The 25,940-nt window shown below is 38.7% G+C and overlaps 1 protein-coding gene across 3 annotated transcripts in view; it reads right to left on the reverse strand.

Moving 5' to 3' along the window:
- Nucleotides 1-25,940, reverse strand: part of C1H3orf20 (chromosome 1 C3orf20 homolog) — an 89,569-nt gene that overhangs the window by 19,391 nt on the left and 44,238 nt on the right. For all 3 annotated transcript variants that reach the window (XM_032308346.1, XM_032309036.1, XM_032309781.1), the window contains 2 exons: nt 22,906-23,020; nt 21,307-21,559 (listed from right to left, as the gene is read on the reverse strand). In XM_032308346.1, coding sequence (XP_032164237.1) covers nt 21,307-21,559; nt 22,906-23,020 — 368 coding nt within the window. The remainder of the gene's footprint in view (nt 1-21,306; nt 21,560-22,905; nt 23,021-25,940) is intronic.

A 25,940-nucleotide genomic window follows, 5' to 3' on the forward strand; every position in this document is an offset into this window, starting at 1 on the left:
TGAAATCATACAAAATATTTTCTCTAACAACAGTGGAATAAAATTAGAAATCATTAACAGAAAGAAATTTGGATAAATCATTCCAAAGCAACATTCTTAAACAGTCAATGGAGCAAAGAGAAATCACAAGAAAAATTGGGAAATACTTTGACATTAATGAAAACAAAACAACCCAAAATAACAAAATTTATAGGATACATTGATTAAGAGAAAAGAAGGAGCTCAAATCAATAACCAAACCTAACATTACACTAGCAAAACAAAAACAATCTAAACTCAAAGCTAGCAGAGGGAAGGAAATCAGTCACAATAGAGTGAGGATAAAGAAAATAGAAATAGAAGGCAATATAGAGAAACAATGAAAAAATGTTGGCTCTCTGAAAAGATCAGTAAGGCTGACTAATCTTCAGTTAGACTAAGAAAAAAGAGAGAAGACTTAAATTACTAAATTAAATATGAGAGTGGGACATTATTACTGATCTTACAAAACTAAAAAGGATTATAAGAAGTTATTATGAACTATACATCAACAAATTAGATAACCTAAGTGAAATGGATAAATTCCTAGAAATAAACTACCAAAACTGACTGAAGAAGAATTATAAAATCTGGATAAGCCTCTAATAAGTAAAAAAATTGAATGAGTAATCAAAAAAGCTTTCTAACAAAGAAAAGCCCAGGACCAGATGGTTTCACTTTTTTTTTTTTTAAGATTTTATTTATTTATTTGACAGAGATCACAAGTAGGTGGAGAGGCAGGCAGAGAGAGAGAGAGGAGGAAGGAGCCTCCCTGCTGAGTAGAAAGCCCAATGTGGAGCTCCATCCAGGACCCCGGGATCATGACTTGAGCCAAAGGCAGAGGCTTTAACCCACTGAGCCACCCAGGTGCCCCCAGGTGGTTTCACTTTTGAATAATACCGAACACTTGGAAAACTGACACCAATTGTCCTCAAATTCATCTAAAAAGTGGAACAGGAAAGAACACTTCCTAACTCATTCTATGAGGGAAGCATTACCCTGATAACAAAGCCAAAGACAAGAAAAGAAAAATACAGGTGGATATCCATTATGAATATAGATGTAAAAATTCTCAATGAAACAAATACTAGGAAGCCAAGTCCAACAGCCTATTAAAAGGATTATACACCACAACTAAGCAGGGTTTACTTAAGGAACATAAGGGTGGTTCAACTTATAAAAATCGATCAGGGTAACACATCTCCTTAATAAAATGAAGATAAAAAACCACAAGATCCTCTCAATTGATACAGAAAAAAAATTGATAATTCAAACACCCTTTCATGACAAAAACATTCAACAAGCTAGAATTAGAAGAGAACTTCTTCAACATGATGAAAGATATTTATGAAACACTCACTGCTAACATCATACTCAACATTAAAGGACTGAAAGTTTTATCCCTTATAGATTAGGAATAAGACAAGGATGTACACTTTCACTTTTTCTATTCAATACTGTACTGGAAGTTCTAACTAGAGCAATTAGGCAAGAAAAAGAAATAAAAGCCATCTAAATTGGAAATAAAGAATAAAACTATTTCTATTCACAGATAATATGATTTATATATGGAAAATCCTAAAGAGCACACACACATACACACACAAACAATAAGAGCTAATAAACAAATTCAGAAAAATGTCAGGATAAAAGATTAACAAGCACAAGTCAGTTATATTTCTATATACTAGTAAAGAACAATCTGAAAAGGAAATTAAGAAAATAATTTCACTTATAATAGCATCAAGAAAGATAAAATACTTAGGAATAAATGTAACCAAGATAGTGAAAGACTCACATAATGAATACTTCAAAATACTGAAAGAAATTGTTTTTGTTTGTTTTTTTTTCTTTTTAAAATTTTACCTAATTTCTAGTTAGTTAACATTCAGTGCAATATTGGTTTCAGGAGGAGAATTCAATGATTCATCACTTACATAAAACACCCAGTGTTCATCTTAACAATCCTTAATACTCATCACCCATCTAGCCCATCCCCCACCCATCTCCCTCCATCAGCCTTCAGTTTGTTCTCTTTTGGTTTGTTTCTCTCTCCCCTCCCCTTTTCCTTTCTTTCTTTTTAAAAGAAAATTTTAAATTGTTTTTAAAAGTATCCATTAACAGATAAATGAATAAACCAAATGTGGTCTATATATACAATGGAATACTATTCAGCCCTTAAATAGAAGGAAATTCTGACACATACCAAAGCATGGATGAACCTGGAAGACATTATGCTAAATAAAATAAGCCAGTCACACACAAAAAAATCTGTGTGATTCCACTTATACAAAGTAGTTACAGTAGTCAAAGTAATAAAAACAAAGTAGAGGGGTGGTTGCCAGAGGTTGGGGGAGAGGAAACGAGGGGTTAGTGTTTAATGGGGACAGAGTTTCAGTTTTATAAGATGAAAAGAGTTCTGAGATGGACAGTGGTGATTGTCATATAACATTATGAGTGTATTTAATACCACTGAAATGAATACACTTAAATATGATATATAATTTTTATTTTACATGCATTTTATACCACAATAAAAAATTGAAAAAAGAAATTATAAAAGATGCTTGACTTCACTTACAATAAAATAAATGCACAAGATGGGAGAGTAGGAGGATCTTAAGCTCACCTGTCCCACAGATACAACTAGATAACACCCATATCAGTGTATATAGATGTAATAGATTCAGAAAACCCGAAAACTGGCAAAATAGACTATCCACAGCTAAATGTAGAGAGATGACCATATCAAAGAGGATGGGAAGAGTGGAAACATGGTCAGAAACTAAATGGAGGGAGGGACCCTGCAGGGTAAAGAAGGGGAAAGAAATAGACCCTCACATCAGGCACGCAAATCACAGGGAACCCACAAAGGGAAGAAAAATCCCCGTAACATTTGGCTTTAGAAACCAGATGAGCTGAATTTTGTGTTCTTACAATCAGTGGGGCTTACCACTTGGAACTTTAAAAATTAGTGAGCTCAGCTCTGGGAGAGCTGGGAGAGGACAATAGTGATGAGGGAGCAGGAGGCTGACTGAGGACAAAGCAAAAGCTGGTATCTTGCACCCCCTCTCCACCCGCTCCCTTCAGTAATATGTGTGACATTCCTCAGGCACCTCTGGCTGCCCTAAAAGAAAAATAGTTAACTTGCAGAGATCACAATCCTGCAAGACAGTCTCCCTTGGTTTACCAATGTCCTAGTGATTTACAACAAAGAAGCTATCTAACAATAGCACAATTTCCAGGCAAATAACTCAGTTCCTCAAGCCCTAAAGTTAAATTTCTTCTAAAACCCAAATCTCACTAACAAGGACACTTGATAGGAGAAATGTGAAACTTTATCTCTAGATCTCCAAGATAGTGTCGAGAATCATTCCCAAGCATATGGCCCACTGATAGACATCTAAAGGGTCTCACAAGAAGATTTTTACTACTAGTAATGAATAACCTTTCTCCCAGCAATAGCTAGCCCCTCAAGGTCCTGGAGACTTTGCTTCCAAAATTCCTTAGAGACTAACATCACCCTCTTTGTCCTCACCTACCCAACTCCTGTGTATATAATCAGCCACTCCTCAGGATAACGTTGCAGCATCTCCGTCTGCCCACGGGTCCTGTCCCCATGCTCTAATAAACCACCTTTTTGCACCAAAGACATCTTAAGAATTCTTTCTTAGCCGTCGGGTCCGAACCTCACCCCATTGAACCTCACCTAGGTTCAAGAACTTCATCAGTAGGAAACTGAGTCCCTGCCCTTAAAGAGACAGCACAACAAAGAGTCCCATGGAGATACAGCAGAGAAGTTGTCATTTGAAAACTGCCCAAGATAAACAGGAAGGAGATCTGTTTACCAATCTCAGAGTGTGTGCTAAAGGGGCAGTCATTGTTGGGAGACTTCTCTAGGAACAAAGAAGCTGGCAAGTGCCATTTCCCTTCCCTACCCCCAGCTTAGACACACAGATAGCTACAACTAGCACAGTGCCAACATGCTGACATTTGCTACCAAACTTGCTAACAGTGCACCCTACCCCAACACACTTCTGCAGATACACCTCTTTTAACGTGGCAGGCCATGGTTTCCAAGGGCTGTAGGTCCCCTCCCATGGCAAACCTTCTCAGACCTTGTAACACCACTGTCCTGTGTTCTCCTTCAGAGAGGCTCCCACTAATACTATCTTGGCTAGAGCCCATCCAAAGCAGTGCCACATGGCTGGCAACATGGAAGCAGTCCCAACAAGGACCGGCACCACTCCAAAGTGACCCTTGCCTTAGGGAGAGGGGAAGATAACCATCCACACCAGTTTAACTGTGGCCCAGCAATGGGCCGGGAGTAGACTAAAGGTCTGACTATAGGCCCTGCCACCAAAAAAAGCTTCTCAGGGGACAACACAGGGAAAGCATCCTTTACATCAATGCTACTGCATCTCTGGAAAATGCCTGGTCTGACTTAACTCAGGCCCGAGGAGACCCCATTAACAACCAGGAACCAAACCCTGCCCATAACAGGTAAAGAGAGCCATTGCAGATGACTAGACTGAAGGCAAAGTGGCTCAGCCACAACAGCAGGGTACACAGAACACATACACTAGTCCTAAAGCGCCAGTTCTGGTGAATAGGGAACACTGCATGGCGGGGCACCAGAGGACATCTTCTTCATAAGACCACTACTTTTGAGAGCAGGAGATGTAGCTGAATTTCCTAACACACAGTAACAGACAAAAAGTGAGACACAATGAAGAGGCAGAGGAATATGTCCCAAATGAAAGAACAGGACAAATCACAGCAAGACACCTAAACAAAGTGGAGATAAGTAATATACCTGACCAAAAACTTAAAGTAATGGTCTACAAGAGTCTCATTTCAGACCTGAAGACACATGCAGGTTAAAAATGAAGGGATGAAGAAGCATTTATCATGCACACAGAATTGAAAAGAAACCCAGGATAACAATACTTATACTGGACAAAATAGACTTTAAAACAAAGACTGTAACAAGAGACCAAGGAAAACACTATATAATTAATCATAAGGGGAACAATACAAAAAAAAATATAACTGTATATATTTATTCACTCAACATAGGAGCACCCAAATACATAAAGCAGCTTATAACAAACATAAAGGAAGTAATTATTAGTAATGCAATAAGAGTAGGAGACTTTAACACCCCATTTACATCAATGGATAGATTGTCAAACAGAAAATCAACAGGAAATAGTGGCTTTGAATGACACATTGGATCAAGTGGATCTAATAGATATATTCAGAACATTCCATCCTGAAACAGCAGAATATACATTCTTTTCAACTGCACATGGAACATTCTCCAGAATAGATCACATATTAGCCCACAAAAAAGTCTCAACAAATTGAAAAAGACTGGAGTCATACCATGCACCTTTTCTGACTACAATGCTATGAAACTAGAAATAAAAAACAAAAAAAATCTGGAAAGACTACAAATACATGGAGTTTAAACAACATGCTACTAAATAATAAATGGATCAATTAAGGAATGAAAAAGTAAATTAAAAAAATACATGGGAAGAAATGAAAATGAAAACATAATGGTCCAAAATCTTTGGGATGCAGCAAAAGCAGTTCTAAGAAGGAAGTATATAGTAATGTAAGCTTAACTCAAGAAACAAGAAAAAAATCAAATAAGCAAACTAAACTTACACCTAAAAGAGTTAGTAAAGAACAAAGAAAACCCAAAACCAGTAGAAAGAAATAATAAAGATTAGAGCAGAAATAAATAAAATAGAAACTAAGAAAACAATAAACAGATCAATGAAACCAAGATCTGGTTCTTTGAGAGAGCAACAAAATTGATATACCTTCATTAAACAAACAAACAAAACCAGAGAGAGAGAGAACTCAAATAGACAAAATGAGAAATGAAAGAGGAGAAATAACAACCAACACCACAGAAATACAAAAGATTAAAAGAGAATATTATGAAAAACTATGCTAACAAACTAGAAAACCTAGAAGAAATGGATAAATTCCTACAAACATATAGCCTCTCAAAACTGGATCAGAAAGAGAGAGACAATTTGAACAGACCAAATATGGAATAAAATTGAATCAGTAATCAAAAAGCTCCCAGCAGGGAGGAGGAGTCAAGATGGCGGAGAAGTAGCAAGATGGCGGAGAAGTAGCAGGCTGAGACTACATCAGCTAGCCAGACATCAGCTAGATAGCTTATCTAAAGATTGCAAACACCTACAAATCCATTGGCAGATCGAAGAGAAGAACAGCAATTCTGGAAACAGAAAAACAACCACTTTCTGAAAGGTAGGACTGGCGGAGACGTGAATCCAAAGCTACGGGAAGATAGACCCCGGGGGGAGGGGCTGGCTCCCGGCAAGCGGCGGAGCAACAGAGCACAAAATCGGGACTTTTAAAAGTCTGTTCCACTGAGGGACATCGCTCCAGAGGCTAAACCGGGGCGAAGCCCACGCGGGGTCAGCGTGGCCTCAGGTCCCGCAGGGTTACAGAAGGATCGGGGGGTGTCTGAGTGTCACAGAGCTTGCGGGTATTGGAACGGGAAAACCGGCTACAGAGACAGAGCTGACAGTAAGCTCACAGCTCGGTGTTACCTTGAACCAGCCACAGGCTCGGTGAGCTCGGAGCGTGGCTGGAGGTCAGGCAGACGGGAGTAACTGGGCGCTGTTCTGTGAGGACGCACTGAGGAGTGGGGCCCCGGGCTCTCGGCTCCTCCAGGCCGGAGACCAGGAGGCCGCCATTTGTATTCCCATCCTCCGGAACTCTACGGAAAGCGCTCAGGGAACAAAAGCTCCTGAAAGCAAACCTGAGCGGATTACTCAGCCCGGCCCCTGGTAAGGGCGGTGCAATTCCGCCTGGGGCAAAGACACTTGAGAATCACTACACCAGGCCCCTCCCCCAGAAGATCAACAAGAAATCCAGCCAATCCACCTACCAAGGAGTGCGGTTTCAATACCAAGGAGAGCAGCAGAATTCCAGAGGAGGAGAAAGCAAAGCACGGAACTCATGGCTTTCTCCCTGTGATTTTTTTTTTTTTTAGTCTTGCAGTTAATGTAATTTTTTAAATTTTTCTTTTTTCTTTTTTCTTTTTTTAATTTTTCTCGCCTTTGGGTAAATTTTTTTTTAATTATTACCCTTTTCTTTTTTAACGTTTTTTAACGTTTTTTAACTAGTTTATCTAATATATATTTTTTTTCTTTTTTATATTTTTCTTTATTCGTTTTTTAAAATTCTTTTCTTTTCTTTTTTTCTATTTTTTTTTCTTTCTTCCTTTTTGAACCTCTTTTTATCCCCTTTCTCCCCCCTCACGATTTGGGATCTCTTCTGATTTGGTTAAAGCATATTTTCCTGAGGTTGTTGCCACCCTTTTAGTATTTTACTTGCTCCTTCATATACCCTTATCTGGGGAAAATGACAAGACGGAAAAATTCACCACAAAAAAAAGAACAAGAGGCAGTACCGAAGGCTAGGGACCTAATCAATACAGACATTGGTAATATGTCAGATCTAGAGTTCAGAATGACAATTCTCAAGGTTCTAGCCAGGCTTGAAAAAGGCATGGAAGATATTAGAGAAACCCTCTTGGGAGATATAAAAGCCCTTTCTGGAGAAATAAAAGAACTAAAATCTAACCAAGTTGAAATCAAAAAAGCTATTAATGAGGTGCAATAAAAAATGGAGGCTCTCACTGCTAGGATAAATGAGGCAGAAGAAAGAATTAGTGATATAGAAGACCAAATGACAGAAAATAAAGAAGCTGAGCAAAAGAGGGACAAACAGCTACTGGACCACGAGGGGAGAATTCGAGAGATAAGTGACACCATAAGATGAAACAACATTAGAATAATTGGGATTCCAGAAGAAGAAGAAAGAGAGAGGGGAGCAGAAGGTATACTGGAGAGAATTATTGGGGAGAATTTCCCCAATATGGCAAAGGGAATGAGCATCAAAATTCAGGAGGTTCAGAGAACACCCCTCAAAATCAATAAGAATAGGCTCACACCCCGTCACCTAATAGTAAAATTTTCAAGTCTTAGTGACAAAGAGAAAATCCTGAAAGCAGCCCGGGAAAAGAAGTCTGTAACATACAATGGTAAAAATATTAGATTGGCAGCTGACTTATCCACAGAGACCTGGCAGGCCAGAAAGAGCTGGCATGATATTTTCAGAGCACTAAATGAGAAAAACATGCAGCCAAGAATACTATATCCAGCTAGGCTATCATTGAAAATAGAAGGAGAGATCAAAAGCTTCCAGGACAAACAAAAACTGAAAGAATTTGCAAACACCAAACCAGCTCTACAGGAAATATTGAAAGGGGTCCTCTAAGCAAAGAGAGAGCCTACAAGTGGTAGATCAGAAAGGAACAGAGACCATATACAGTAACAGTCACCTTACAGGCAATACAATGGCACTAAATTCATATCTCTCAATAGTTACCCTGAATGTTAATGGGCTAAATGCCCCTGTCAAAAGACACAGGGTATCAGAATGGATAAAAAAACAAAACCCATCTATATGTTGCCTCCAAGAAACTCATTTTAAGCCCGAAGACACCTCCAGATTTAAAGTGAGGGGGTGGAAAACAATTTACCATGCTAATGGACATCAGAAGAAAGCAGGAGTGGCAATCCTTATATCAGATCAATTAGATTTTAAGCCAAAGACTATAATAAGAGATGAGGAAAGACACTATATCATACTCAAAGGGTCTGTCCAACAAGAAGATCTAACAATTTTAAATATCTATGCCCCCAACGTGGGAGCAGCCAACTATATAAACCAATTAATAACAAAATCAAAGAAACACATCAACAATAATACAATAATAGTAGGGGACTTTAACACTCCCCTCACTGAAATGGACAGATCATCCAAGCAAAAGATCAGCAAGGAAATAAAGGCCTTAAACGACACACTGGACCAGATGGACATCACAGATATATTCAGAACATTTCATCCCAAAGCAACAGAATACACATTCTTCTCTAGTGCATGTGGAACATTCTCCAAAATAGATCACATCCTCGGTCCTAAAGCAGGACTCAACTGGTATCAAAAGATTGGGATCATTCCCTGCATATTTTCAGACCATAATGCTCTGAAGCTAGAACTCAACCACAAAAGGAAGTTTGGAAAGAACCCAAATACATGGAGACTAAACAGCATCCTTCTAAAGAATGAATGGGTCAACCGGGAAATTAAAGAAGAATTGAAAAAAATCATGGAAACAAATGATAATGAAAATACAACGGTTCAAAATCTATGGGACACAACAAAGGCAGTCCTGAGAGGAAAATATATAGCACTACAAACCTTTCTCAAGAAACAAGAAAGGTCTCAGGTACACAACCTAGCCCTACACCTAAAGGAGCTGGAGAAAGAACAAGAAAGAAACCCTAAGCCCAGCAGGAGAAGAGAAATCGTAAAGATCAGAGCAGAAATCAATGAAATAGAAACCAAAAAGCTCCCAGCAAACAAAAGTCCAGGACCGCATGGTTTCATAGGTAAGTTCTATCAAATATTTAAAGAGTTAATACCTATTCTTGTCAATCTATTCAAAAAAATAGAAGAAGAAGGAAAGCTGTTCTGAATTTATTCTGAGGCTAGCAAAATCCTGATATCAAAGGCACTACAAAAGAAGAGAACTATAGGTCAGTATCTCTGATGAACATAGATGCAAAATCCTCAGCAAAATCCTTTGCAAAACATTAGGAAACCAAACCCAACAATAATCATCCACCACTATCAAGTGGGATTTATTGCTGGAATGCATGGGTGATTCAATATTCACAAATCAATCAACAGATATATCACGTCAACAAGAGAAAGGATAAAAACCATATCATCACTTCAATAGACGCAGAAAAAAAATTTGACAAAGCACAACATCCATTCATGACAAACATCCTCAGCAAGTTCCTCTAGAGGAACACACCTCAACACAATAAAGACCACTTATGAAAAATCTACAGCAAATATTATACTCAGTGGGAAAAATTGGGCAATTTTCTCCTAAGGTCAGAAACAAGGATGTCCACTCTCACCACTTCTATTCAACATAGTACTGGAAGTCCTATCCACAGAAATCAGACAACAAAAAGAAAAGGTATCCAATTGGTCAGGAAGAGGTAAAACTTCCACTATTTGCAGATGACATCATACTAGATATAGAAAACCCTAAAGACTCCATAAGAAAACTACTATAATTGATAAATAAATTCAGTAAGACTGCAGGATACAAAATCAACATACAGAAATCCATTGCATTTCTATGCACTAATAATGAAATAGCAGAAAGAGAAATTAAGGAAACAATCCCAATTGTTACAACTGCACCAAAAATAATAAAATACCTAGAAATAAACTTAATAAAAGGAGATGAAATATCTGCATTCTGAAAATTATAAACACTGATGAAAGAAATTGAAGACAACACAAAAAATTGGAAAGATATTCCATGCTCATGGATTATAAGAATATTGTTAAAATGTCCATCAATGTCCATCAAATGTCCAAGACAATCTACATATTTAACACAGTCCCTATCAAAATACCAACAGCATTTTTCACAGAACTAGAATAAATAATCCTAAAACTTGCATGGAACCACAAAAGAAGCCAAATATCCAAAGCAATCTTGAAAAAGAACAAAACTGGAGGTATCACAATCCCACCTTCAAGTTATATTACAAAGCTGCAGTAATCAAAACAGTATGGTACTGGCACAAAAACAGACATGTAGGTCAATGGAACACCTTAGAGAGTCCAGAAATAAAACCACAATTACATGGTCAATTGATTTTCGACAAAACAGGCAAGAATATACAATGAGGAAAAGACAATCTCATTCAACAAATGATATTTGGAAAACTGGACAGCTACATGTAAAGGAATGAAACTGGATCACTTTTTTACACCATACACAAAAATAAACTCAAAATGGATTAAGGACCTAAATATGACATGAGAGACCATAAAAATCCTAGAAGGGAGCACAGGCAGTAATTTCCCTGACATTGACCATAGTAACATTTTTCTAAATATGGCTCCTGAGGCAAGGGAAACAAAGGCAAAAATAAACTGTTGGGACTATATCAAAATAAAATGTTTCTGCAAGGCAAAGGAAAAAAAAAGACTACCTATGGAATGGGAGAACACATTTGCCAATGACATATTTTATAAAGGGTTATTATCCAAAACATATGAAGGACTTATAAAACTCAATGCCCAAAACCAAATAATCCAATTAAAAATTGGGCAGAAGACATGAACGACATTTCTCCGAAGAAGACATTCAGATGGTCAACAGACACATGAAGATGCTCAATATCACTCAATATCAGGGAAATACAAATCAAAACCACAAGGAGCTATCACCTCACACCCATCAGAATGGCTAAAATTAACAATACAGGAAACAACAGACATTGGCAAGGATGCAGAGAAAGGGGAACCCTCTTACACATTTTGTGGGAATGCAAACTGGTACAGTCACTCTGGAAAACAGTATGGAGGTTCCTCAAAAATTTTTTTAAAAGAGAAGGAAGCAAGATGGCAGAGGAGTGGGAGACTGAAATATCATCAGGTCCCAGGGTTCAGCTACTTAGTTATCAAACCATTCTGAACACCTACAAACTCAACAGGAGATAGAAAAGAAGAAGAGCAGCAATTCTAGGAACAGAAAATTGACTATTTCCTGGAAGGCAGAAAGGGCAGAGAAGTGAATCCAAAGCAACGGGAAAAGAGACCGTGATTGGTGGGGGGTCGGCTCCCAGCAAGTGATGGAGCAGTGGAGCACAGAATCAGAACTTTTAGAAGTCTGCTCTGCTGAGGGACATTGCTCCAGAGGCTAAGTAGGGGTGGGGCCCTTGTGGGGACAGTGTGGTCTCAGGACCCTCAGGGTCACAGAAAGACTGGGAGTTCCTGAGTGTGGCAGAGCTTCCAGGTATCTAAGTGGGGAAGCCGGCTAGAGATGGAGCCACGGAGGGGGCTCTCTAAGGGTTACCTTAAACTGTGATCCGAGGTGCAGTTGGACCACTGTTCTTCAAGCAGGGACCCCACAAGTGGCAGGTCCAGAGAGACTCACCTTCTTCCTCCAGGAGGAGTGGTGCAGAAGCACACTACAGTAATCTACTGGGTTTGGAGACTCCAAATGGTGCTGTGTGCCAGAGATAGAAATGCTCAGTCACAGGCCAGGTTAGCACGGAGTACAGCTGGAGACCAGGGAGATGGGAGAGATTGACTGCTTTTCTCTGAGAGCACACTGAGGAGTGGGGCCCTGAGCTCTTGGATCCTCTGGGCCAGAGATTTGGAGGCTACCATCATCATTCTTATCCTCCAAAGCTGTACAGAAAGCATCCACGGAACAAAAGCTACCTAGTGTGACCAAGCACATTGCTTAGCTTGGCCCCTGGCAAGAGCAGTGCAATTCCACCTCAGGCAAAGACATTTGAGAATCACTGGAAGAGACCCCTCCCCCAGAAGATCAGCAAGAACATCCAGCCAAGACCAAGTTCACTGATCAATAAGAACTGTGGAACTCCAGAGCTAGGGGAAAGCAACCCATAGAATTCATGGCTTTTCTCCTATGATCCTTTAGTCTTTCAAAGTTAAATTTTTAAAATTTTATTTTTTTCTTATTCTATTTTTTTAACCTTTCCTCTTTCATATTTAACACTATTTTAACTATTCTATTTTATCTTATCAATACCTTTAAAAAATCTTTAAAAATGTTCATTGTTACAGTCATATTTTATCCCTTCATTGTATTTAACCTTATTTTTTGTATACATATAGGGTTTTTTTTCTTTAAAATTTTGGGATACAATTTCTTCTCATAGATCAAAATATACCCTAAGTCTAGTGCATGGCTTTGTTCTAGTCTCCAGTCTGATCACATTCTCTCCTCTTTTTTTTTCTTTTTCCAACCAACTTCTTATCTTATCAATTCCTTTTTTAGAATCTTTTTAAATTTTCATCTTTACAGTCATATTCCATCCCTTCATCATGTTTACCCTTATTTTTGTATATATATGTTTTTCTTTCTTTAAAATTTTGGGAGGTAGTTTCTTCTAAGAGACTAGAATACACCCAAAATCAAGTGGGTGGCTCTGCCCCATATACCAGTTATTTATATATATATATATTTCCCCCCTTCCTTTTCCCCCTGGTTTCAGGTCTCTCCTGATTTCATTACTGAATATTTTTCTGAGGTCTTTGCCACCCTTTTAGTATTTTGTTCTCTCATTTATCTATTCTTATCTGGATAGAATGACAAGGCAGAAAAATCACACACACACACACACACACACACACACACACAGAGGATAAGAGGCAGTACCGATGGCTAGGGACCTAGTCAATACAGACATTAGTAAGATATCAGAACTAGAGTTCAGAATGATGGTGCTAGCTGGGCTCAAAAAAAGCATGGAAAATATTAGAGAATTCCTTTCTGGAGAAATAAAATACCTTTCTGGAGAAATAAAAGAACTAAAATCTAACCAAGCTGAAATTTAAAAAGTTGTTAATGAGGTGCAATAAAAAAATGGAGGCTCTTACTGCTAGGATAAATGAGGCAGAAGAGAGAATTAGTGATATAGAAGACCAAATGACAGAGAATAAAGAAGCTGAGCAAAAGAAAGATAAACAACTACTAGACCATGAGGGGAGAATTCGAGAGATAAGTGATACCATAAGACAAAACACTATTAGAATAATTGGGATCCCAGAAGAAGAAGAAAGAGAGAGAGGGGCAGAAGGTGCATTGGAGCAGATTATAGTAGAGAATTTCCCTAATATTGCAAAGGGAACAAGCATCAAAATCCAGGAGGCATAGAGAACACCCCTTAAAATCAATTAAAATAGGTCCACCCCCCATGATCTAATAGTAAAACTTACAAGTCTTCATTACAGAGAGAAAATCCTGAAAGCAGCTTGGGACAAGAGGTCTGTAACATACAATTGTAGAAATATTAGATTGACAGCAAACCTATCCACAGAGACCTGGCAGGCTAGAAAGGACTGGCATGATATATTCAGGGCACTAAATGAGAAAAATATGCAGCCAAGAATACTATTCACCTAGGTTGTCATTGAAAATAGAAGGAGAGATAAAAAGCTTCCAGAACAAACAAAAATTAAAAGAATTTGTAAACACCAAACGAGCCCTACAGGAAATATTGAATGGGGTCCTCTAAGCAAAGAGAGAGAATAAAAGTAACAGACCAGAAAGGAACAGAGACAATATACAGTAACAGTCACCTTACAGGCAATACAATGGCACTAAATTAATATCTTTCAATAGTTATCCTGAATGTAAATGGGCTAAATGCCCCAATCAAAAGACACAGGGTATCAGAATGGATTAAAACAAACAAACCAAAACAAAAAAACAAGACCCACTGATATGCTGTCTACAATAAACTCATTTTAGACCCAAAGACATCTCCAGATTTAAAGTAAGGGGGTAGAAAACAATTCACCATGCTAAAGGACATCAAAAGAAAGCTGGGATGGCAATCCTTATATCAGATAAATTAGATTTTAAGCCAAAACTATAATAAGAGATGAGGAAGGATACTATATCATACTTAAAGGGTCTGTCCAACAAGAAGATCTAACAGTTTCAAATATCTATGCCCCTAACATGGGAGCAGCCAATTACATAAACCAATTAATAACAAAATCAAAGAAACACATTGACAATAATACAATAATAGTAGGGGACTTTAACACTCCCCTCACTGAAATGGACAGATCTTCTAAGCAAAAGATCAACAAGGACATAAAGCCTTTAAATAACACACTGGACCAGATGGACATCACAAATATATTTAGAACATTCCATCCCAAAGCAACAGAATACACATACTTCTCTAGTGCACATGGAACATTTTCCAGATAGATCACATCCTGGGTCACAAATCAGGTCTCAACCAGTACCAAAAGACTGGGATCATTCCCTGCATGTTTTCAGACCACAATACTCTGAAGCTAGAACTCAACCACAAGAGGAAAGTTGGAAAGAACTCAAATACATGGAGGCTAAATATAAATATCTGAGTAAATATAATAAACTATTTTTCTTAAGTTCTTTAAAGTTTATGACTGTTGAAAGGAAAGATTATAACATTGTTAAGGGGTTTCAATATATGTAGATGTAATATATTTGACAACCATACTATAGTGGGGGGAGAATAAAGAGACATAACAGATGGTTGTAAGATGACTACATTTCCTTTAAATTGGTGGCAATATTAAACTTAAATAGGCTTTTTAAGGTAAGGCATGTAGAATGTAAATCCTAAAGCAAACACTAAAAGGAAAATTAAAATACAAAGAGATATACTAAAAAGTCAATAGTCAAATCAAAATGGAATATTAAAAATATTCAAGCAGTTCAAAAGAAGGCAGGAGAGAAGAGAGGAGCAAAAACAAAATAAAGCAAGGGTATGTGCTTTGGTGAGTGCTGTGAAGTGTGTAAACCTGGCGATTCACAGACCTGTACCCCTGGGGATAAAAATACATGTTTTTTTAAAAAAAAAAAAGTTAAAAATAAATAAATAAATAAATAAATAGATCAGGAAAAAAAAACAACAAAATAAAGCAAAACAAAAGATAAAAACAAGATATAAACAGAAAAATAATAAAATAATAGACTTAATTTAACTATATCAATAATTATAGTAAGTGTAAATGGTCTAAATACACCAATTAAAAGAGTGTTATATTGGATAAAAATATAAGACCTAACTATATGCTATATATAAGACACATACTTTAAATATAATGATACAGATAGATTAAAAGTAACAGAATGGAAAAGTTTTGCCAAGCAAATACTAATCAAAAGAAATCTGAAGTGAGTGTATTATTATTATACAGAGTGGACTTCAGAAAAGAAAAATTACCAGGTATCAAGAGGAAATTACATAATAATAAAAGTGCCAGATGTGTTATACTTAACAATATGGCTCCAAGATTCTTGAAGTAAAAATAGGATAAAATTTGAATATATTGAAGACATATATCTATACACCTCAAAAATGTTATAATTTTTGCTTTCAACAGTCATACATATTTTAAGAAACAGGTAAAATAAACTAATCCACAATCATACTTGGAGACATCAACACTCTATTCTCAGTAACCAACAGAACAAGAAGACAGAAAATCAGCAAGGAAACAGAGGCACTAAACAACACTATCACTGGACCTCACTGACACTTGTCAATGATACTCTGTTGATTTGCTTTAGATTCCACCCATCAAGAGCAGAATACATTTTTTTTTTCAAGTGCACATGTGACATTTACCAAGATAGACCACATTCTGGGGTCATAAAACAAACCTTAGCAAATTTAAAAGAATACAAATCATATAAAATATTTTCTCAGACTATATCAGAAATAAACTAAAAATAAATAACAAAAAGATAATTAGAAAATCCTCAAACATTTGGAAATTAGAGATTGGATTCTAAATAACCTATGAGCCAAAGATGAAATCACAGGGAAATTAGGAAACACTTTAAATGGAATAAAAATTAAAATCCATCATTTCAAAATTTATAAAACTCAGGCAAAATATACTTAAAAGGAAGTTCACAGAATTAAATACATATTAGGAAATAGGGCCTCATTCATAATCCAAACTTACAATTTAGAAACTAGTAAAAAGCAATTTATACACAAAACAAGCAAAAGGAAGATAAAAATAGATGGCAGAGAAGCAGAGAGAGTCAATTATCATATAGTTTCACTTATTTGTGGAGTATAACAAATAGCATGGAGGACATGGGGAGTTAGAGAGAAGAAGGGAGTTGGGGGAAGTTGGAAGGGGAGGTGAACCATGAGAGACTATGGACTCTAAAAAACAATCTGAGAGGTTTGAATTGATGGGTGGGTGGGAGGTTGGGGTACCAGGTGGTGGGTATTATAGAGGGCATGGATTGCATAGAACACTGGGTGTGGTGAAAAAATAATGAATACTGTTATGCCAAAAATAAATAAAAAATAAATTTAAAAAAATAGATGGCAGAAATAATGGAATTGAAAACAGAATAACAATAGACAAAAATCAATGAAACTAAAAGCTGATTCTTTGAAAAGATTAATAAAATTGATGAAACTATAACCAGACTGGCCAACATAAAACAGAAGATCCAAATTACTATCAGAAATAAAAGGGGAGGGCGCCTGAGTGGCTCAGTGGGTTAAGCCGCTGCCTTCGGCTCAGGTCATGATCTCAGGGTCCTGGGATCGAGTCCCACATCGGGCTCTCTGCTCAGCAGGGAGCCTGCTTCCTTCTCTCTCTCTCTGCCTGCCTCTCAGTGTACTTGTAATTTCTCTCTGTCAAATAAATAAATAAAATCTTTAAAAAAAAAAAAAAGAAAAAAGAAATAAAAGGGGATACCACATATCCTTTCATTATAATAAACCTCACACATTCATGCAACTATATGCTGAATCCCATGAGTTCTGGTAAATCTCTGAATGTGGGGATAGTGTTGATGCCCCCTGAAAGATAATACTACACAGCAATAAGAATAAATGAAATGTTGATATGTGCTACAACATGGATAAATCTTGCATGCATTATACTAAGTGAAAGAAACTAGACTCAAAGTATAATTCCAATTATGACATTTTAGAAAACACAAAACGATAGCTACAAAGAACAGGTCAGTAGTTGCTGAAGACTAAGGGTGAGTGAAGAGTTTGACTATGGAAGGGTGCCACACGAAGGAGTATGGGGGTGGGCAGTGGGAGGTGATGGAACCATTCTGTGTCTTGGCTATGGTGGTGGTTACACAGCTCTATGCATTTATCAAAACTCAGACTTTTACACCAAAAAGAGTAAAGTTTACTGGAAGTAAATTAAAAGTAAATCTAAATTGAGATATAATCAACTGCCTTTCTGTAAGCAGCAACAAATAGAAAAATTAAATTAAAAGCATAATTTATAGAGCCACCGGGGAGGCTCAGTCAGTTGAGTGTCCAACTCTTGATTTTGGCTCAGGTCATGATCTTGGGGTCCTGGCATCAAGCCCCACACCAGACTCCATGCTTGGTGGGGAATCTGCTTGAGGATTTCTGTCCCTTTCCCTCTACCTCTCCCTTGGCTTATGCTCTCTCTCCCTCTCTCCCTCTCTCTCTCAAAATAAATAAATCTTTAAAAATTAAAAAAATAGCATAATTTATAATAGCAACAAAACTATTAAATACCCTAAAATAAACCTAATGAAAGACTCTATGTTGAAAATTACAAACTATAGAGAGATTAGAGAAGACATAAATAAATAAATAAAAAGATATATCATGTAGGTCTGATAGGAATTTGAGAAACAGGACAGAGGATCATAGGTGAAGGGAGGGGAAAAATGAAACACGACAAACCAGAGAGGGAGACAAGCCATAAGAGACTCTTAATCTCAGGAAACAAACTAAGAGTTGCTGGAGTGGAGGGGGGTGGGAGGGCTGGGATGGCTGCGTGATGGACATTGGGGAGGGGATGTGCTATGATGAGTGCTGTGAATTGTGTAAGACTGATGAATCACAGACCTAAAACAAATAATACATTATATTTTAATTTAAAGAAGATATACCATGTTCCTGGATTGAAATACTCTATTACAAAGACATTAGCAATCTAGTTGAAATCATAAGATACATCTTTCAAACTGACAAGGCGATTATAAAATTATATGGAAAAGTAAAGGGTGAAAAATAGCAAAAAAAATTTAGAACAACAAAGTTTGAGTACTTAGTCTCCTGTATATCAATACTTACTATAAAGCTGTAATACTTAGTTAGATAGTTTGGTATTGGTAAAAGATTGGACAAATAGGAAGCAAAATAGGGAATCCAGAAAATGTCCCCTGATTTATACACATAGAGCCCCTTAATTTTTTATAGAATTTGCACCAAAAAACATTGGGGGAAATTACAATCTTTTATATACATTGGAATATTTGTATATTATATATCTATGTCTATATCCATATATTTATCTATCTATCTATACACACACACACACACACACACACACACACACACACATATATATATACTATATATGGAAAAAAATTAAAACTTGCTTCCTATCTCACATCACCATAGATATTTCCAGGTGGAGGATAAATATAATGTAAAAGTTAAAAAGGTTACTAAAAAAGTTACTTCATTGAATATTGTCATCGTCTCTGAATAGGGAAAGTTCTTGAATAAGATATAAAAAGCTAATTATAAAGAAAAATATTAAAAATTGGACATTATGTTTGCCATCTTCTCTTCCTTAATAGACATCATTATCAGAGTAAGTGTAAGATCATTTGCAGCACGTAAAACTGAGAAAAGTCTTGTACCCACAACATACAAATAACTCCAAAATATAAATCAAGAAAAGGCAAATGACCAGTAGAAAAATAGATGAGAGAGCTAAACAGGCCATTTACAAAAGAGAATATCCAATATGGTCAATGAGCAAACAAAAGGTACTCAACCTCTACAGTCACCAAGGAAATACAAATGAAAGCCCATATCATCATTACAGAATGGCTATAATTAAAATGACTGGCAACATCAAGCATAGTGAAGATGTGGAGTAACTGGAGCTCTCACTGCTGCTGGTTGGATTCGAACTTGATACCACCACCCAAGAACATGGCCACGTTGAAAATGGCCAGGCCCTACTACAAGTGAGATATGTACCTACTCTAGGACAGCCATCACACACCCAGGCATATACCAGCCATAAATAAGGACATATGCTAACACTAGCAAAGTTTATCATTACCCAAACTGTAAACAACCCAAAAAATCCATTAACATTAGGAGGCATAATTCACAATGTATTCAAGTAATAGGTTACCACACAGCAACGAGAATAAGCAAACTACTGCAACACACAACTCACAATTATAATGTTGAGCAAAAGAGGCTAGATGCCAAAGAACACATACTGAATGGTTCCAATTCAGTCAAGTTTTTAAAAAAACCCACTAACGTATGAAGCTAGAACTCTTCCCTTTCAGGAGGAAGGCTTCGGAGGGCAAGGACAAGAGCACACTTCTAAGGACCTGGTAATGTTCTATTCCTTGTTTTGGTTATAAGGTGTGTTCACTTCATGATATGTATTGAGCTATACGCTTAGGATTTGTTCATTTTCCTGTATTTTTATATAGAAATATTCTACTAATATTATATTAAAATACTTGAATGAGCTCCTCAAAATGCTTTCCTTCCCAGCATTTTAATATAATAAAATGCATATAATTAATATTATATAAAATTAAAATAGAAAAAATATATATATATATTTTTTAAGTTAAAAAACACCATGAGTCAGATGGTACCACTTCCTGTCTTAAAGTTATGGGGTGGTTTCCTACACTACTAACAAGGCCACCTGATCTGGCTCCTGCCTACTTCTCTATCTTCAATTCACAGCCCTGCCCCCTCTTCATCACCATGCTCTGCACTGGTCTTTCTTCCCCCTCACACATACCAGCATGGTGGTATGTTCTTGTCGCAGGTCTCTGTTTGCTCTACCCTTTGCCTGCTGTTCCTTCCCCATCCTTTTCTGTGGCTGCCTATTTCTCATCTCTCACCCTGGGTCCCCATTTAAATACCACCTCTTCAGAAATGCCTTCCTGGCCTGGCTATGTCCTTTAGCACATCCCACCCCATTTCCCAGTCACTTCCCACCCCTGGCATTAGTCAACATTTTCTATACAGGCCCAGATAGTAAATATTCTAGTTTTTGCAGGCCAGATAGTCTCAGTCATAATTATTCAACATTACTGCCTTAGCAGGAAAGCAGATATGGACAATATGTAAATGAGTGGGCATGGCTATTCCAATAACACCTTACTTATGGATCTTAACATTTAAATTTTTTATCATTGTGCATGTCATTAATCTTATTTTGATCTCCCTTCCCCACCCCCCAGCATTTCAAAAGGTAAAAACTCATAAAAAGGCAGGCAGGGGGGCTGCCTCATAAAAAGGCAGGCAGGCAGTGAGGCCAGATTTGGTGAATGGCCCCAGTTTGCCAACTTCTGCTTTAACCTATGACCCTGATTTACTTAATTCCTAGACCTTATCTCTATCTAAAATGACTTCATTCAGTCATGTGTTTATTTTCTATCTTCTCCTGCCCCTAACATTTCAGCTCCCAGAGAAAGGGGCCTCATCTCTTTTGTTCCCCATTGTGAGACTACTGCCCATCACCATGCCTGACACAGGGAGGCCAGAAGAAATGCTGGCCCAAGCCCACCTGGGTGTGACCACGGCTTTGGCTTGGATCCTGATGCTTTTCCTCCGAGTGGGGCTTATAGAAGCAGACCCATGCTCTTCCCTCAAAGACTCTCCAGTTGAGGATTCAGGTCGGGCTGACTGAGATCGTAATAAAACGGCTTCTCCTGGGTATGAAATTGGCTTGATGCTCCGCTCAAGATAGGGACTCGATTTTACCTTGGCTCGACTGATTTCTGCCTCTTCCTTAACCGGGTATTCTATGGTGAACAGCCCTGTTAACAGAAGACACGTCACTCTCCCTCATGGCCCAACCTTTCCTGTCCTGCCATGGAGCTCTATATATCAGTAGCCCTTCCTTCAGCTCATATTCCACGCCACTCCTCCACCCTTGCATGTTCTCTGGCTGGGCTGCCTCCCCTCTACTCTCTGGCACAGAGCTTCAACCCTAGTACAGTTAGTGGCTCAGTAAATGCTGGCTGAATGTAGGAACAAATCAATCTTGTTTCTATTCATTCGTCAAGACCCAACTGAGATCCCTCTTCCACCAAGAAGTCTGTGTTTCATTCAGCTCTGTGTCCTCCATTGCACTCATAGAGGCTGGGTACACAATGCATCCATACTGTTCTCTTTCCTGAGAATGCTGTTCCCTATATCTCTGGATTTAAGTCATTTCCGTCTACTTTCTTTGTTGTATTTATTTGTATTCTTGTTTTAGTTCCCTACTAGACTTGAAAACTTCTGAGGCCTGGGATCTTCATTCCTTCATTCACCTACAAAACATTCCTTGGATGCTGGGAATATATAGATGACCCAGACAGGGTTCCCTGCCTCTGAGAACTCCAAGTTGGGGTACAGGGGTGTTGGGCAAACAAAGAAATATTCACAATGCTAGGTAGTAAGATTTGTAATTAGAGTACATTTTGTATGTGCTGTGGGAACCCAGAGGAATATAAGACTCATTCTGCAGGGGAAATCAGAGAAGGCTCTCTGGAGGAGGGATACAGCTGAACTGAGTCTTTAGGGATGAGAGAAACTCCTTCAAGAACAGTTCCCTGGTAACCCACCAGGGGGTGGCATAGAATGGAAGTCACTCTTCCTTTGTCCCCAGGCCCATCAGCAGGAGAGCCTAGATATGGGAGGGGTCCTGGGGTCACCATGCTGGCCCTGAGGGTGCCCTGTAGCCTAACAGGGACAGCCTGCTGAGCTGGCTGCTTGTTTCTTTTCTGCTGAGATTGTCTGCAAGGAGAGGAACAGGGTCTGCAAATGGCTGATTGACAATACAGGAGAGACTGCCAAAAGGTGAACCAGTTGGAAGTGGGTCAGAGAGAGTTACAGAACAATGACAGGAGGCCCAGGAAAATAAAACAGCCAGGGAAACATTGAGGACACACAGGATGGTGCTCAGAAACTGAAGGTGGCTAAGGCCACCATTACTTGCAACATGGCCCTGAGCAAGTATCTGCTTCAACAGCCCAAGCTTTGTCACTCCCTCTATCAATGAGGAAATCACCCTGCCCCCCCCACCTCCCTGAGTGGTAAAAAGTTGTTCTCAGCAGTGGAGGTGACTCAAGATTTAGGAAGTTATCGGATAGGCATCTCCCACCTTTCTGCCCCTTACCTGCTGCCAGCAAGACAGAATTCATAAACTGTGAAACTGTCTTTTGAAACCGCTTCTTGATCTCTGCCAGAGCCCGGTTCATCTTAAATATTTTGTCATCCACGCGGGTCAGCAGCTGGGGAAAGGCCAAGGAAGAGAAAGCATTGTTGCCTCCCCACCAGGAGCTATTAGCCCAGCCCACGAACAACTAGGCTTTGCTCTTGTTTGGAAGAGGTACTGTCCCCTCTGCAGAGACACACCTCTCTCCCCCTCTGCTCAGTGAATTCCTGCATATCGGTCCAATTTCTGTGGAATTGAAGCCTCAGGTAGAGAGAATGGGGTGGACAGTGGACAGATTTTCTGAAGACTGATGGTCACTCTACATGTCCTTCTTTACCCTACAGGCAGGACTTCTATAAAGGATGCCCTCAATTAATAGCAAAGCCTCAACCATCCTTCTGGTCTTTGGCCCCAGCTGCTGCTTCTAGGCTAATTTTATTTATTTACTTGTAATTTATACCTAGCCTGCTTCCATAAAGGATTTGAGGTGATGCTCTGGGCTAAAAACAAAAAACAAAAAACATTTAAATTGAGGTGTTGCCTCACTCTCAAAGTGCTGCTTGACAGAAATATTTAGTGAGGAGCCTGGCTGCAGGGCCATAAAAGCTGGGGCTGCTGTTCTGCCTGTCGCTCTGATAGGTGGCTCCTTTCAAGGTGATGCGTTTCTGGGGAAGCCATTTAACAAGCGTCTCAGTGACAGAAACTTAGTGGGAGGAGGTCACCCTACCTCCCACCCTCAGCTTTTCTAGACTGCCATGGATTTTGCTGATGAACCATACCCAACCCCAACACACAGACCTAGGGAGAAGTTGCCCAGACTACAAAAGTCCCAAACAGGAGAGTGTGGAAGCCACCTCCTTACATGTACAGATGGGGACACTGAGACCTAGAAATGGAAGGGACCAGCCTAAGGCTCTATGGGCTCTTCCTAGCCTGGGCCAGCCTGCACAGTCAGAAAATTTTCTCCGGGGCCCCTTGCAGCTCAGGAAGTCCAAGAACCAAACATGAGCCAGTTTTCTGGGCCTCCAGATTTCGTGTAAAAGCATTCCAAGATGCTTAACCTGGCAGGTAAAGTCAACATTTGGAAATTGTGTTCCCTATAATAAATCTGATAGTTCCTCATTTGCTGTTGTTTATCTAGTCTGAAATCTGTTCTCAGACAGAAGGGGTTATGACCTTGACACTTGTAAGGCAAGTCAGTCTTCTGGGACAGCATCAGCGACTACTGACTAGAACCTAGCACTGTTTCCAGAAGCTGTTTTAATGTACTGGTCTGCTTAGCCCTATGTTTAATGTCCGAGACAGTTACACGTTTTGAGTTGTGATGTCCCTTTAAATAACCTTCCAGCTTTCTCTCACGCTGTCAAAATGCCTCTATGAGTTTTGCTGATGAAGATGTCCCCTTCTAGTCCTGCACAGTCCACTAAAAATAAAATGCAAGCTATACGTGTGGTTGTAAACGTTCCTGTAGCCACATAAAAAAGTTCTTAAAGGTGAAGTTAATTCTAGAAACATATTTATCTAACCTAATATATCAAAAAGGTGGCTGTTTTAACACATACTCTAACTCAAAAAATTTCTCAAGAGAAATTTTACATTTTCTTTTCATGTTAAGTTTTTGAAATGCTATGCATATTTTCTCTTATGGCTGATCTCCATTTGGACTTGTCACATTGCATGTCTCCAGTAGCCACTTGTGACGTGTGGCTACCACATTAGACGACATAGCCCTGGACTTCTAGTTCTCTCTTCTAAGATTGGATTCAGGTAAGATAAAATAAAACTTGAATTATAAAGGGGTTTTCCTAGGCCCAGAGGTAATGTTTGGTACATGGGCAGAGAGTGATCTCTCTTGGTTGTTCATGGGTGTCTTTAATTGCTTACATCCTGGTTCTTAGCTGTGATCCAGGCTCCAGTGATTACCAGATAAGAGGTTGTTAGGAAAACGAAGCATTACTACCATTTTATGGGAAAGAACAATTCTCTAATAACTACTGCCTTTGGTAAGAAAATTAAGCTCACATTTTTTTAACACATTCTAAAAGGTTTTTAAGAAATATAGACACAGGACCTCATACATCAGGAGTGCTTAGTCATATAATAGTGATTTTTAGAGTAATGGCATAGAACCAAATGGGCAGGGTGGACTCACCCATAAGCATGATCATCATATTAGCTCAAATAGAGTCAAAACTTGGGGTTCTTTTGCTCTTGAAGTAATCAGTGCAGTCTGAAGTCACAGGCATCTGAGTTTCCTGGGTGCTCCTTTGCGGTCCCTTTAACGAACACCCACTCCTGGTACCCTAGTGGCTCCCATGGTGCCCCTCTCCCTGGCGCATTTACCCCCCTCCATTAGACAGAAAATATTCTAGACTAGAGGGAGTGAGATTTCTTCCATTTCTACATCTCAACAGCCAACTTGGCACACTGCAAGTGCTAATCAACATTTATTGAATTATTTAATGAATTAATAAAGTTGAAATGCTGCTCAAATGAAAAGGCAGTGGGAAAACAGGTGCAATCCTCTCCTCTGAGAGAAACACAGGTGTTCTCTGTATCTTGTTCATATAGCATGGGTCCCTAACAAATTACTGCCTCCATGTCCCCATGTAAAGTGAGAACATTGGTCTAGCTGTTCCTAATGGGCTCTGTCAGCTCTGTGAGTCTATGAGCCTGTGGCATGCTGCTGGCAAATGTCCCTGCAGCACACTGGGGAAAAAAAAAAAAAAAAAAAAAAAGCCTTGCTCAGCCCTAGATAGGAAAATGGGGAGGGTGAACTGCCCTGTGGATAATCATATAAATGAGCATCCAAACCAAGACACTTTTGAGAGTGAAAGAGGACATTATTAATAATTGCTCCAGGCTGGCAGGTATAAACTGGGATTGGGCCGGCGGAAACTAGGTGGTGTCGTCTGCCCCTGTTCCAAGAACCTTCCGCAGTGAACTAATCCCAGCAAAGCACCCTGTTTGCAATGAAAATGGCCTGCTCCTTCAAT

This window comes from Mustela erminea, chromosome 1 (assembly GCF_009829155.1).
Source record: "Mustela erminea isolate mMusErm1 chromosome 1, mMusErm1.Pri, whole genome shotgun sequence".
Taxonomy (NCBI): domain Eukaryota; kingdom Metazoa; phylum Chordata; class Mammalia; order Carnivora; family Mustelidae; genus Mustela; species Mustela erminea.